This window comes from Micrasema longulum, unplaced genomic scaffold, assembly GCF_059751315.1.
Source record: "Micrasema longulum isolate JH-2025_06_02 unplaced genomic scaffold, ASM5975131v1 h1tg000843l, whole genome shotgun sequence".
NCBI classification, from domain to species: domain Eukaryota; kingdom Metazoa; phylum Arthropoda; class Insecta; order Trichoptera; family Brachycentridae; genus Micrasema; species Micrasema longulum.
Genome location: NW_028278035.1, coordinates 27,794 through 43,055, shown reverse-complemented (window position 1 = coordinate 43,055; position 15,262 = coordinate 27,794). Strand labels below are relative to the sequence as shown.

The window sequence follows — 15,262 nt, the reverse complement described above, 5'->3', positions numbered from 1 at the left end:
CCATTTTAGAAAGATTTTTTTTGGTAATCATTGTTTCTGCCCGTCTATCTCGGTGGTGACGTCTCGGGACAATGTTTTGTCCTACAAATTACCGTTTACACATGTAGAATGGTGGAGTTCTGGGACAAAACAATATTGTATTGTCTACGCGTAAGCGGCCTTGAAGACTTATCGCATTACCTTACGTGCAACAAAAATGATCTAGACACGCTTAAATTTAAGTACCTATGTAGTGCTCAATGCACTATTGTCTGTGATTAAATAAATGATTAGTAATACAACGTAAATGACGTAAAATTACTTACTTCTTTTGTGCGTGTCCAATGGCTGCCTGACGAGTCTGCTGGGGTCCCGTTCAAATACTCCTCTCATGGCTTTCATAAGTTCATTTTCTTCATTAGCCTTGGGGGCTTTAAGTGCCTCTGCTTCCTCTTCTTCTTTTTTCTTATCAGAGTCCCTATCTTGAGGTTCGGCATGTTTTTTTGGTTCCACTTTGGACACGGGTTTGTTTTTCTTGACGCATTTTGTAGATTTTCGGCCTCTAGGCTTGCACAGCACTGTAGAGTTAATATAAAATGATTTTCTTAAGCGAACCTAATGATAATGGTTTAAAAATTACAGCGAATCTTTGTGATCCGTTTTATTAAATGATTTTTTTATTTAATGAAACAATTTGATACATTTAAGTTAATGATTTTCTAAGAATATAATGGAATATTTCAATGAAAAAAAAACTATTAAATTAATATTCCATTTTAAAATTTTAAGGATCAAATCCAGTATCTGATGCAGTATTTTTACTATCAATCCAAAGAAGGAATCGTGTGTTAGAAATACCACATTGTAAAACGAGGCTAGCACACAGACATGCATATTTTATTGGCCAAATTTTTTAAATTCTTTTTTTACTGATAATATTTCATTGATCCCAAACTTTCAAAATTTTCCTTCTCTTAAAAAACACGCACTATCCAGGATTCAAACTAAAAAAACCAACTCTTTTTTTTCTATGATTTATTTTGTTGCCCTTTAAGGAATATTTTTATGTTTTTTTTTATTTTCTTTTTAATTATTATAAAATAAAAAATTACCTCATAATCTTTTGTACAATAATTTCTTTTCTTTTTCTTATATGACACAAAAATATTATACCTGTTTATTTATTATAGGAGCAAAAATTCATTCATTCATTTCTTGTTTACCCACAAATAGGCCATGCCATTGTGGGATTTTTTGTTTACTATTTTTATTGTTAATATGTATTTCATTGCTATGTAATTATCATTTATTTTTTAAATACTCTATTTTACCTCTACTGTTTATTATAAACAAACAAAAAAAATAATAAATAAATAAATCTGTTTATAAAAAAGACGAAAATTGAGCATGAAAAACAATTAGAAATGACTGAAAATAACAAAAGAGAAGTGTATTGGAAATTAATTCAAATAAAGTCACGTTAATTTGTAATAAAATAATTAACTGTACATTTTTTTACTAAAATTGTGTTTATGACGATGTTGACGATGACGATGACGATGATACGCTGTACATACTTTACGTATATATTATTGATACATATTTACTTATGTAAATAATACGAATATAATATTCAAATTCCTAAATTCTACACAAGTCATGGTCAAAATAGATTTGTCTTCAAAGGTGTAAAAAATTATAATAATCTTCCCAATGAACTAAAAACTATTAAAAATAATATATCAACAAATAAATTTAAAGTAAATCTAAAGAAATTTTTTGAACACGTGTAAAAACTACACTAAATTTTAATTAGTATGAATGTGTTATTGTTTTATGTTTTTTCTTTTTATTTCCCATGTTTGTATTTTTTTTCTTATGTACTCGTATTTAAAATTATATAAACTCTTATGAATAAACAACAACAACAGTGTAAGCCACTCTCCAAGCACAAGAGCTAGTTTCTTTTTTTGGAGAGTTACAGTGATAACATTTACTAGATGTGTAAAAGTAGATATGTATATAATTTTTTTTTAAATGTACCTTTTATGAAATTTATTAATAAAAAAAATAAAATAAAAAAAATGGTATCTATACATATCTTGTAATGGTGAACAAACTAACCCGCATTTAGAATATCCTTGCAATAGTGGTCAGTGTAGGTTGACGTCCAGAAGAAATCTTTGTTGGCTCTCCTAAGGAACGCCGCGCGTTCTTCGTCGTTCCACATCACCTAAAGAGTTTAGAAATATTTTTATTATATCAAATTATTATTATTATACATAAACACACTAATTAACTACTCTCAATCAGAAGAGACATCCGCGTTATTTTATGTACGTAATAAAATCTAGAGTAAAATATTATGCCTGGTACTGGACGACAACATTTTGGTTTGAAAGGGTTCAACCAGTTCTTTCAAAAACTCATAAACGGAGTTGGGACTTAAGTATCAAATAATGTGTAATAAGCTGTGTTAGGTACCGATTTTGCATTTTTTATACTGGCGACTCATTTAAGACAGTAAATATCCTGTTCCTTCCCAAATCCTTCCTATTTTAAAATTCTTGTGCTTCTACCGTCCTGTAAGCAAGTCACATGTGAAAAGTTGTCTCTGATGAATCTTTATCATATTCTGCGTCGCCATATTTCGTACAAAGTGAAGTTAAGTGTTATATAAACAGCCTAAATAATACAGGTCATCATCATCTACACGATACCAGTATCCGTGCCAAGAAACAATCGGAAGAACTTTAAAAGTGAGTAACAATTTCCATCCAGTCCACTAAACTCCAATTACCTCTGTTATCCGTGTACCCCTGAAAGGTATTGAGCTGACCAAACAAGCTGTCTTTAAGTAAATAAATAAACAATAAGTACTGTTCTGATATTCTCGTCTGTGTCTGTTTTCAGTTTTTTAAAGTTTTAGTTCTTTGTCCACAATTACATAAGTGACTTATTTATGGATACATTTTAAAGATTCTAGTTTAAAATGTTGAGTTAAATTGTTATTTTTTTAAACAAGGTGGTCAGATGGCACAAGGAACCATCTGCAATTTTTTCAGTTTTTTAGTTGTCAAGAGTTATAATTATTAAAATTTCAATTTAAATTGAGTCTTATTTCAGCTCTTCTGATCATTAGTCTCTTCTGCCATCTGACTACCGAACATTTCTTTAGTTGGCGTAAGATAAAAGAGGTCGAATACTAACTACATATGACATATAGGTACTACATATATCTTTGATGGGCGGACATAATCGTATAAATTCTAAAGTACAACTTTTTAGGACAGTATAAAAACGTAATTATAAACCCAATTACATATATAGCTACAGAATTAATATTTTGCAAAATAATTCAAGTAATTTGTACAAATAACAGAAATATTCCAGATATACTACTTGAACCATTAAAGATGGGACAGAAATGAGTCTACTTATACTACTAGAACTAACTAATACTATTTGTATCACTCAATGAATGATAGAAATATGTCTACTTGTATTACTGACTGAGACCATCTTGTACTACTCGTATTTTTGCCACTAAAATAATGACACAAATGTGCATACTTATTTTATTAAAACCAAAGTTCGTTAAACACAAAGTTATTTATTGTGTATGCAGACAATTGGTAGAATTCCATATTTAAATTGGTAATGTATCCAAAATAAAACAAGTTTATTGGATTATAATTCTACTTTATTTTTTATAAAATATACAAAGGGTATATTGTGACGCGTTTCGTCTTGTTAGGACATTTTCAAACAAACTAACTTATATATTTACAAAGTTTCCTTATATACTAAAAATAATTGCTATTTTATGTTTGTGGATTTTTATACAAGCCAAAATTAGTAGAGTAATTAAAATTCCATTTATATTAGTCAATCAGACAGATTTTTAATATAAGATTCAAAGAACATAAAAGTGCGTTCATTAAACAAAAGCCTGAAAAATCCCAATTTGCAAAACACCTCATTAATAACAAACATAATTTGACAAACAAATTTAAACCTGAACCATGACACATAGAAAATAAAGGCTATAGACTCAATCTGTTAGAACAGCTAGAAATAATAAAAAATGACAATAACCCAGCTAATATACTTATAAATGAACAGTTAAACCTAGTTAATTCACCTTTACTTAATATTTTCAGAAAATAAAAACTGAATTATTTATAATTGTAATCTTGTAATTGTAAATTTGTTATTTCATATAATGTACGAGTATAATAATTTTTTTATTATATACGTACTAAATATATAAAAACTGGTCATGTTCCCAATCAATTAAATTAAAATGAAATAATTTTATACAATCTGAATGTATTTTTACCTTAGTTGTCATTAAACATTAATGAAACCTGTGTAAAACACCAATGTAGAGTTTCAACAATAATTTTCAAAATAAACCTGTATAAATGAAATAAATATTTTTATAATTATAATATTAATTTTCATACCATATCATACCCTTTCAAATATTTTTAAATAATGGAAGGTTTTTCCCCAACATAACCAAAATGTTCCTCTAATATACTCAGTATACCATAATTGAATTTTAATTACTCTACTTATTTTGGCTTGTATAGAAATCCACAAACATAAAATAGCAAATATTTTTAGTATATAAGGAAACTTTGTAAATATTTAAGTTAGTTTGTTTAAAAATGTCCTAAAAAGACGAAATGCGTCACAATATACCCTTTGTATCTTTATATACATATAATTTCTCTGTACGTGTGATGTCACCGTACTGCTCCTAAACGGCTTAACCGATTTACGTGCGGTTTTCAGAGAAATATAGGTCTTTGCACCGCGCGTGCTCGTAGATATTAAAATCTTCAATCGAATATGTAAACAATAAATTAGGAGCATAAATGTTTTATTCATCGATCTATTAGGGTTGAATTCGATGAGAATGCATTTGCAAAAAAATGGAAAGATGTTGTTTTTTTTTGTGTATAAAAAAAGTTTGTTTTTGAATGTTTACAAACAGCGTTTGTTTTTTGTGGATCTCATTTTGTGTATTTTTTGCATAATTCTTTTGCATCCTTAAATTACATTTTGCATTATTCTTTCCTTAAATTTCTTTTAATTTTTACCCATTTATTTATTTTTATTGGATTTTTGGTAATACTAGAATAATATTAAATTCAAAACATTCATTTAAATCGTATTCCTATATAAGTACACCCCTATGTTGGTGAGAAGACCGGACTTTGACGTTTGCAAAAAGAATGCCATATTTGAAAAAATATTTATTTTATGTTTTGGAATTCAACTATAAACAAGTACCTACTTCAATTCAATATTTTTTTAATATTGAAATTTTTTAGTTATGGAATTTAACTACAAACAAGTATCTAGGTACCTACTTATCAATGAAAAGTCTTTTTCCAAGGCATGCCGACGCCGGCGTTCGGGCAGGACAACGTCAGTCGGGTCAGCTAGTATTTAATAAAAAATTAAAGTAGAATTATAATCCAATAAACTTGTTTTATTTTGGATACATTACTAATTTAAACACAAAGTTGTTTACTTATGTTTTGAGTAGTCATAGAAGTGTACTGTTAATACCATTGATGCAGACATGTACAAGGAACATTTTCGCATATAAATCACAAAATGAACAAAAATGCTGTTATACTTTTATGTCCGCCCATCAAAGATATTATATGCTGTCATATCCCATACCACGACTTTCTTTGTTGAAAGTTAACTATTTTGTTTTAACAAACTGTTAACTATGTAAAGTAAAAGTATTCACAAAAGGACTGACATTTTAACTAGAAAAGTTTCCATCGGTATTCGAATCAGTTTTAATTAAAACAACCCATTCACGTTAGCCTTCAAACCTTGGCCTAGAGTCACCATTATTAGTTGCCTATCCACATTTTAACTTTGCCAATTCGTCGCGAGAACTACAAGACAATCGCCGACAGTGCAGATAATGCAATTTTAAAAACTAATTTAAAAAAAAAAACCGCCTTGTGCCGTTCGAATAGTGAGCAACCACCGGAAAGTTCTTGAGCTAGATTATCGACAAGGTTGACATAAAATATTAATTAAATAAGGTTTGAACACTGCAATTAGTGTATTAATGCAGTGCCCTATACAGCACTCGGTTCGGATGAGGAAATAATGATGACAGTGTCCCGTGATAGTGTTGTCGACTCACAATATGTATTATGTAGGTCCGAGTTCTTTTACAACTTATATCCCATTTTCTAATATGGTTAATTAATCAATTTAGCTCTATTGATATCTTTTGCTGTTCAATATATTCAATATATGTTAGAGACGCCCCTTTTTAATTTACATTTAAGTCAAGATTGAAATGTCACTATCTAAATATTTAAATTGTTCATTTATCCTTCTTTTTTCCTTCCCATCCACTTACCTCTCTTCATAGTTTAGTGTTAATTTTTATATATTTTTATTTTGTTAATCTTTGTTTTTAATTTTTGGAAAAAATTGTAAGATTCAATAAGTCCATGTACTTGTAATTTTCTCAAACTGAACGGTTTGGGTAGGTAGGAAGAAATTGCCTTGCGGCAATATACCCACTCTTATATGTATATAAACTGTACGTGTATATAAAGAGTTAAATAAAATACATAATAAAATAAGTATTGGGGGCGGAAAATTAAATCTTGCCAGGGGCGCTTGTGATCCTAGTTACCAAGCTGCCTAATACACACCCGATTGTGGACGAAATGCAGCGTATCTCGATTGCAAATTAATTACATTTGAATTGTCTATACGTGCATTTTAAAGAAAGCCTGATCTACCGTTGCCTGTTTTTCTATTTATTTTGTATTTAAAGTATCACAAACCACTGCTATCTTGTAGTTTGCAATAAGTCCGCGGGTGACTATGCAGCCAGCGGTAGACGGTACCATAGTGAGGTGAGGGTGACAGTAGCGTGCAAATGAACGACATTCGTGCACCGCACAAATATCGGGGAAGCAAATAACTATGCACGGATAACCGATGTTACTAACTTAGTCAATATCCTACTTTTTATTTATATGTAAATATCTAACATGACTGTTATTTCGAAATTCTCCCTATGAACGAGAAAAAAGTAAAAAAAAGACCATAAAATAATTTATTATACAACTTTGTTTTTAACCACTAATTTTTATTTTTCACCGACTGGTTTCAAAGCAAACAAGCTTCTTTGTCAAGGTTTACGTAACTAATGAATTGATTCCTTTTTATTTTATTTCTATCATGTTCACTAAATACTACACGTGGACCCAATAAATCAAGTGTTTTTTTTCTTACACGGGTGGTAATCAGATATTATTATTTTCGAAGTAAGCCAGGAGAGGACTTAAAGAAATATTGTTTATTTGGTTATTAATTATTGTTTTCTTATTATGAATCGCTTTTTTAATTTCTAAGATTTCTATGTTGTCCAATTTTAATATTTTATTTTGTCTGACTAAAGGTATCTGAAATCAAGGATCTAGGTATCGTATTTGATCATAAACTGAGATTTATACCTCATATTAATGAAATTAATAATAGATCAATGAAATCGTTAGGTTATATTTTAAGAACAGTCAAAGATTTCAAATCAATTTTATCTTTCAAAACGTTGTATGTATCACTTGTCAGGAGTATACTTGAATACAATTCAAGTATCTGGAGCTCATTTTACGGAGTTCATTCGTTAAAACTTGAGAGAGTGCAGATAAAATTTTTACGTTTTATCAACTACAAGCTACCTATTCCTATTGAATCTTTAAACAATGACTTTTTAATGAACACAATTGATTTGGAAAGTTTATCCAGAAGACGGAAACTGAGTGATTTAATGTTTCTCTTTAAGATAATAAATGGCATGTTGGACTCTCTTGACTTGCCAAACATGATTCAACTCCGAATACCTGTTAGGACTACTAGACATAATGTCCCATTTCATATAGATATTGCTGCTATTGATTATGCTATGAATTCACCTATTTCAAGATTGCACAGTCTAGGGAACCAGATCAGTTGTATTGACATTTTTCACATTAGCCAAAGGAAGTTGAAACTTGCTATTAAAGAAATAGTTTAGGATTTTGACTGATGTTAAAGTATTTATGTTTATTTATAAAAAAAAGAAAAAAAGTGTATAAATAAATACATGTCAAATATATTTATAAACGCACGATTAGATTTTTGTTTTTTAATTTTTTAGTTTTTCAAATTTAAATTTTTATATATTAAAAAAAAAAGTTATATTAAAACGGTTGAGAACCCTTGAGCTCTTATCAGGATACAGTTAGTATTATTCCTAGGGCATTCAATATACATTGCAACAATACCAACAAATCAATGATTTATGATTTTTGCTATTTCGAATATACCGCGTTATCTTTTTTTTAAATATTTTTCTAACTTAGTATGTTAAGTATTGAAATCCCGAAGTTATTATATAGAACATTTATAAAACAACTGTGTAATATGTATGGTTATATTGTTATTATATTATTTCATAATTTTGTAATAGAACACGGTATGTAAATTGTATTTATGATTATGTTTATAAAATGCATTTGTGCCGTGTATACACTAATAAAAAAATAAATATATAAATAAACCATCACGCAGTTTCTCTGTAGGCGAGCCGCCATCAGGCGTGTTCCCGGGGTTGCCAGAGATGATAAAACGGCATATCACTCTGTTTTCGCATACATACCCCGCTTTCTCTGCATTCATACATCTTCTCATGGACGCGCGCCGATTATTTTGAATTTTGACATGTCCATCTTCATGTATTTGTATGATTTGTATTCCATCTCAAACAGTATTAATGTATCTTCAGGTGTACCACAGGGTGCTAACCTTGCTCCTTTGCTATTCAATCTGTTCATCAATGATATAAAAAATACTTTTCTTACTTCGTCAATTTAGCTGTTTGCTGATGATACTAAAATTCTCAAACAGATTGACAGCCCTTCCAATTGTTCACTATTACAATCTGATTTATTGTCTTTTAGCACCTGGTGCTTATCCAAAAATCTACATCTCAACTTAAATAAGTGCAAGGTTATGAGATATTTTCGTCTGAACAATCCAATCATATACGACTACTCACTGAACGATGAAATATTATCATCTGTGTCTAGTATACGAGATTTAGGTATTATACTTGACACTAAACTTTCTTTTGCAATTCATATTGAACATGTTATCAATAAATCCTTAAAACTTTTTGGATTTATTAACAAAAGCACAGCTGACTTCAAAAATATCAATAGCCTTAAAACTCTCTTCTGTTCCCTAGTTCGCCCGCACCTAGAGTATTCCTCTGTTATCTGGTCTCCATATTATGATGTTCACATCAAGAATATTGAATCAGTTCAACATCGATTTTTGAGAAAGATAAGCTGGAGGTTGGGCTTATCCAGAGGCCTATTTACGTATAATGAGTTAGAAACTACCTTGAATATATCTTCTCTTCAAGACCGTCGAAATAAATCCGACCTTATAGTCCCATTTAAAATTCTCAACTCACTCTTTGATGCGCCTGAACTACTGAGCTCAATAAAATTAAATATCCCAACTAGAAACCTCAGACAAAACTTACTCTTTCATACATATAACCATAGAACTAACTATGGTTTACATTACCCTAAGCCCAGAATTCTTAGGTCTGCCAACAAACATACCAGTCTTGATTTCTTTGATAACAAGTTGTCTTCTTTCAAACGATCACTGAATCAAATTGAATTATAATCACCCCTCTCCCGCTTCCACTCCCACAAAGTCTACTATAAACCATTGAGTCTTTCTAATTTTTTAATAATAATTTTCCATGTATAAATGTGTTCATAAATATGCCCACTGGGCGTATATATAAATAAATGATTTGGGCATGCCATGTCTTTCTCGGTCTTCCTTGTTTTCTGCATCCATCAACATTCGCAATATTTTTAGCCTTTTATTGGGCGTCCTTTGATTTTGTCGATTGTGCTAATCTCAGCCTCACATAATGCGCGGATCTCGACTTTTCTATTAAAATAAAATATATATTTATTTGACAAATGTAGTCTGCATGGGCGTTTAACCCATCACGTAATGCAGACTGTAAATATAAGTTAGAAGTTAATGAATAGAAAGCAAATAGCTGCTAAACTGCCAATATGTACAGAAAAATATATCCAAATCATCCGCAGAAGCCGTATTCAGCAATCGAATTGCCTATTAATAGGTGAATTCTGACTTGCATTTGTATGGGTTCTAAATGTGTGTAAAACTGTGCATGAGATCTCGTTCTCGTATAATTATCGGGAACATACAAATTGATCTCTTTCATTATATTTGGATTATATCGTGGGTATACAAGGAAAACTGGTTAACTACGTTGTTGGCATATTTGAGTTATGAATACCATTAACTTTAAATTTTTATCCTCTATCTACAGGTAAACTCGGTTAAATGATATTACCGCCATTAACTGAGTTTCAGACAATTGTAGAACGAGTAAAAACATATATATAGCATTTCTTCTCAAATGTTTACAAAGAAAATCACTTAAGTGATTATTTTTCAATTGATGTTTATGTTTTTAATAATGAATGTACAAAGAAAAACGGTTAATTGTCTTTGTCTGGTTTCGTTCATCCAAGGTTTTTATTAAAGTTATACAAAACAGGAGTCATTCCCGAAGAATTCCATCATTGGTAGAAGAGTCTTTCCACTTCCGCTAATGCGACAAAAGCTTTGTCTGAAGATAAAGACAGTGTTGAATTTGATACAACTCAAATTCAGTTAGACAATGTCGCCGGCTTACTCAACCAGCACAAATTTCTTCACAAGGAAAATCAGCTAAATGCGGATTTTATTTTTCTTATCTTACTTAATTATTTTTTTCTTAAAATTCTATAGCTTTTTATTTCATATAAATTCTGATATTTATTGAAATATGTTTCATGAATAATAAACAATAAGTATTTAAAAAAAAAAACGAAACTTGATTTTTAATGAACAACCAAACTTTAAAATTCAATTTACGCAAAACTGGCTTTTTGCAGTTAGCTGGTTTTCCTTGTATACTCACGATATATACTTCCAGAAATCAGCTTAAAGAAATGTTTTACAAGAAAATTTTGACGACGAGATTCGAGGGTGTTATAATCAAGCACCCCTGCTAGAAATAATGATGGATACAATGAATGGGTAATTATTATTTTCTTTAAAATATAAGTATCGCAAAAATCGCTTTTGAACCTTTTCTATTTCAAGGATGTGGTTTGATTCAGAAGACGCATCTATGTATCACATATACTATGTGATACAGAGATGCGGCCAATATCATTTTTTTCTGTACTATTATGTAAATAGTAAATAAATACATCGGACATTATTTTGGGTGGGCTTTTATAAATCTTATTAAATGATGATATTTTGATAAATATTACATGTAATATGTCTAACCTTTCAACACAAGCCGTATATCTTTTTTTAAAATCAAAACTTTGCATTAATTTTCTTTAGAAATTGATGTTTTGTTAAAAATAAAACAAGATTAATATTTGTTTTGCAATCGGACGGGAATCTTCGGTCTGGTGACGTTTTAAAGAATATACTTATTATGTAATGACGGAGTGGATTTTAATCAAGATATTATTGTTAATTAAAATATTAATAAAATAACTAAATGATTACCTCCAGTTGCTTTCCGCCATCTTTCAGCCAATTTCCTTTAACGTCAGCATACCTGTTTTCCGGTCGGCATCTGAAAATCAATATTTTTAAAATAATATTCTTAGCATTTTTATCAGATGTGGTAAATTCGTAGAATTCCGTATTAATTAAAATAAAATACTTGATATGTAGGAACTAGTATTGAATTTTTTAAATTTGGTGTCGGTTGTTTTGCATAGTAAAGAAATCCAAATTGAATTTTTTTTTGCACCACATCAATCAGGCCAGGAGGCCCAATTACAGTGATGAAATTCATCACAGAACACCCAAGCTTGAGAAACATCACATTTAATTATTTTGTTCTCACCGGGAATCGAACCCGGAACCTTCCGTGTGTGAGTCAGGCGTCTTGGTCACTACACCAAATTAAGACTGTGACCAAAGGAAGACGAACTAAGTAATAAAAACAAAATAAACAACGACACAAAACCCCTTTACACTGTAGGAAACGTTCGAAAAATTCAGCCAATACAGCACACACTCAAACTAAAAAGAAAATTAGTTCGCATTCCAAAGCGCATAAGTTAAAGTACGAGTATAAAAGTACTCCCTTCAAATACTTGAAAAACCAATTTTTTTTACAAGAAATATTAGCGTTCTTATAATTTACACGAATATATCAATTTTGGTTTTTCAATATATTAATTTCAACGAGTTGTAAATAACTCACTATTAGAAATTGGAAATCAAGTTGGGGTAGAGTGGGGTTTGAACCTCGGGCCTCTGGCCAGTGAGTCCGCAACACTAGCCACGGGACCACAACCCGATTTAAAAGACAATGGGTCTTTCTATCGGTTTCACTAGGAAGACAATGTTTTTTGAAAGCAATGTTTTTTGTCAATAAAACGAGCTACTCTTTTAAATTTTCAGATTTCATAAACCGTGATTTTAATGAGATTTATTTTGAAGAATAATTACACAAATAAAAGTTGTGCCAAAACCACAATGCATCTGTTTTACTGTATAAGAAAGCGCACGAGAATAGAACTTACAACAAGGAAAACAGAGACGCTGTTCTGTAGCCAGCGTTTGTGTGAAAGAGGCAAAAATGAAAGAAGAAATTCGTTCAATCAGTCGGTTATCAGCAGTAAGCGGGAGTGCACGCTAGTTGATATAAATATGACTGGCGTATTTATTTATTTATTTATTTACATACATAGGTTTATTAAACATTATTTGAGACATAAGTCACAACTCCGTGGGACTAAAAGTCCTGTGTTGAGATGGGACTAGTAATTAGTTGACACAGACACATGAGTATATCACCACAAATATAGAACCAGAAACATTTTTTTTTTTAATACATATATATATATATACGGCACATCAATATGGTAAACAGTTAACTCAAAACATTTGGAAAATCAATAAGGAGTTTCCTACTCAAATCCCTCCCACTAAGGAAAATCCAGTCCATAACTACTTTCTTGAAAATAGTTTTTGTCCTTGAGCGCTTGATACGCTCTTCCGAAATATTGAACACTCTCGGTGCGATAAATGACAGATGTATCCGAGCAAAGTCAAAGAAAACCTCTTACGGACATTTTTTATTTTTTTTATTATTTATTTTATTTAGTTCTATGATTAACAGAGTCTAATATTTATTTACAACACAATATTTACATCTATACTTATTCTAACATTAGTTATCACTATTATACACTTAATATCCTAATTTATAATATTCACTGTTTCATATGTACATTTTCATTAATTATATTCACTATTTACACTATATATTACCTAATATTTTTCACATATATACTTTTGCTGAGACCTCTCCTTATTGTTTGACCAGAAGTGTGTAAGTGCTTCTTTTGTCCAGTTTTTTGTACAGTTGTCTCATATCCAGCACCTTCATGTATTGGAACAACTGTTTTGACGGGTATGTTGGAGGGCGCCTGAATATTATTCTCAATAATAATTTCTGTGAAATTATGAGAGGCTTTAAAATGGATGCCGCACAATCCCCCCAGCCAGCTATTCCATTGATGATTATTTATTTATTTTTCTTCAATATGCTTAAATTATATTATTTTTTTATAAATTATGGAAAACGAATTATGTTTCTGTTTTTTTTAAATGTCTGAACTTCAGAAGATTCTGTCTTTTGCTTAACGATGTTACATCACCGTGTGTAAAGGATTTGTTAAGCATAGCCTTTTAAGTGTTAAAGGAACGAAATGCATATACATTTTATGCAAACTTAAAAAATAATAATTTTAAAATTATTTATTCATAAACCCTTACGGATTACATTGTTAATAATAGTATTTTTAACATCTTTCGTAAAGGTTGTCCGAATCTACTTTTTAGTTTTGTCTGGTAGTTTATTGTGTAATTTCAGTCCCTGGTTTAAAAGTCTCGACTAATGCAAAATATAACGTTAAAAAAGGAAGAAAATATTTTCAAAAAAACATAACTATGACTGTAAATACGGCGGGATTCGGACAGGGATGCATGAAGAAAAGACAGGATAATCAGGGGAAGAGACTTTAAAAAAAGTAGAAATATTTATGTTTCTATCAACCATCATAATGCATTTTAAGTGTCAATTTTAATGCTGTCAGAGTGATACTTGTATAGTCTGAATCTTCAAATTCGTTTTTTTATTTTTTATTATTTAACTTTTTGTACATAATGTTATTTGTACATTTGCGGGCTTATTGCCAAATGGCAATTTCTTCCAACCAACCAATAAAATAAAAGTTTCATTTTTATAATTCAAGTCACAGAACATATTCAACAGAAAAAAAAAGATTAAAAAGTTAAAAATATATAAAAATAGAAATAAACGTATTTGTTTATAAATTACCTTAAATCAAAACTATTACTCAATGGAAAAAAGGAAAAAAGCGGAAAGAGGAAAAAGGAAAGGAGGAGAGATTAAGGAAGAGAAAGGAGATGTTTCTTCAGACGTGATTTAAACAGAGATAATGTAGTAACATCTTTGATGGTGGATGGGAGATGATTCCACAGTCGAGCCGCATGGACACTATATGAGTTAGAGAAGAAAGAGGAATTGTGTATGGGTATTAAGAGAGTGCCTTGAGAATGAGAACGAAGAAGTAAACCATGAACTGATAAGCGTTGAAATTTTTCACACAGTTATTGTATTCTGAACAAGAAATATGGAAAAACGTATTTGTAATATGAGGGTATTTGAAGCAAACTTAGAAATCTCCATTGAAGGAGTTACTAAGATATTTACGAAAAGCTTTGAAAAAATAATTGTGAGATTTCTAATTATACTTCACTATCTCGATGGGGAATGCTAAGTTTGCGGAGTCAAGTAGTATAATTGAAATCTGTTTTTGCAAGATTTGGATACGGTTTTAAATTACGCTGTTATTTAGGTAGGTGGGGTTTTTATGTATAGTTTATTTTGGCATCAATAACTAATTTTTCGTTTTTAGTGGAGATTTCTAAGTTTGCTTCTAGTACCCTCATATGATGTTTTACTTATCGGTTCATGAAGAAGCTAGTGGTGCCGTCTACACATCTGGAACATTTATGTTTATGCATACAATGAGAAAGTTTAGTGGTTTCTAAAAAATATTTTTTATCT

At 30.3% G+C, this 15,262-nt stretch overlaps 1 protein-coding gene across 5 annotated transcripts in view; it reads right to left on the bottom strand.

The window, feature by feature from the left end:
* LOC148278673 (uncharacterized) overlaps window positions 1-15,262 on the bottom strand; it is a 43,192-nt gene that overhangs the window by 13,295 nt on the left and 14,635 nt on the right. For 2 of the 5 annotated variants that reach the window (XM_088231039.1, XM_088231038.1), the window contains exons 2-4: window positions 11,656-11,725; window positions 2,104-2,212; window positions 306-557 (exon numbers count right to left, since the gene is read on the bottom strand). In XM_088231039.1, the coding sequence (XP_088087165.1) occupies window positions 306-557; window positions 2,104-2,209 (358 nt within the window). In that variant the 5' untranslated portion in view covers window positions 2,210-2,212; window positions 11,656-11,725. Of the gene's footprint in view, window positions 1-305; window positions 558-2,103; window positions 2,213-5,361; window positions 5,436-11,655; window positions 11,726-15,262 lie in introns of those variants that run through there. The other 3 variants (XM_088231040.1, XR_015823120.1, XR_015823121.1) reach the window with 3 other exon arrangements.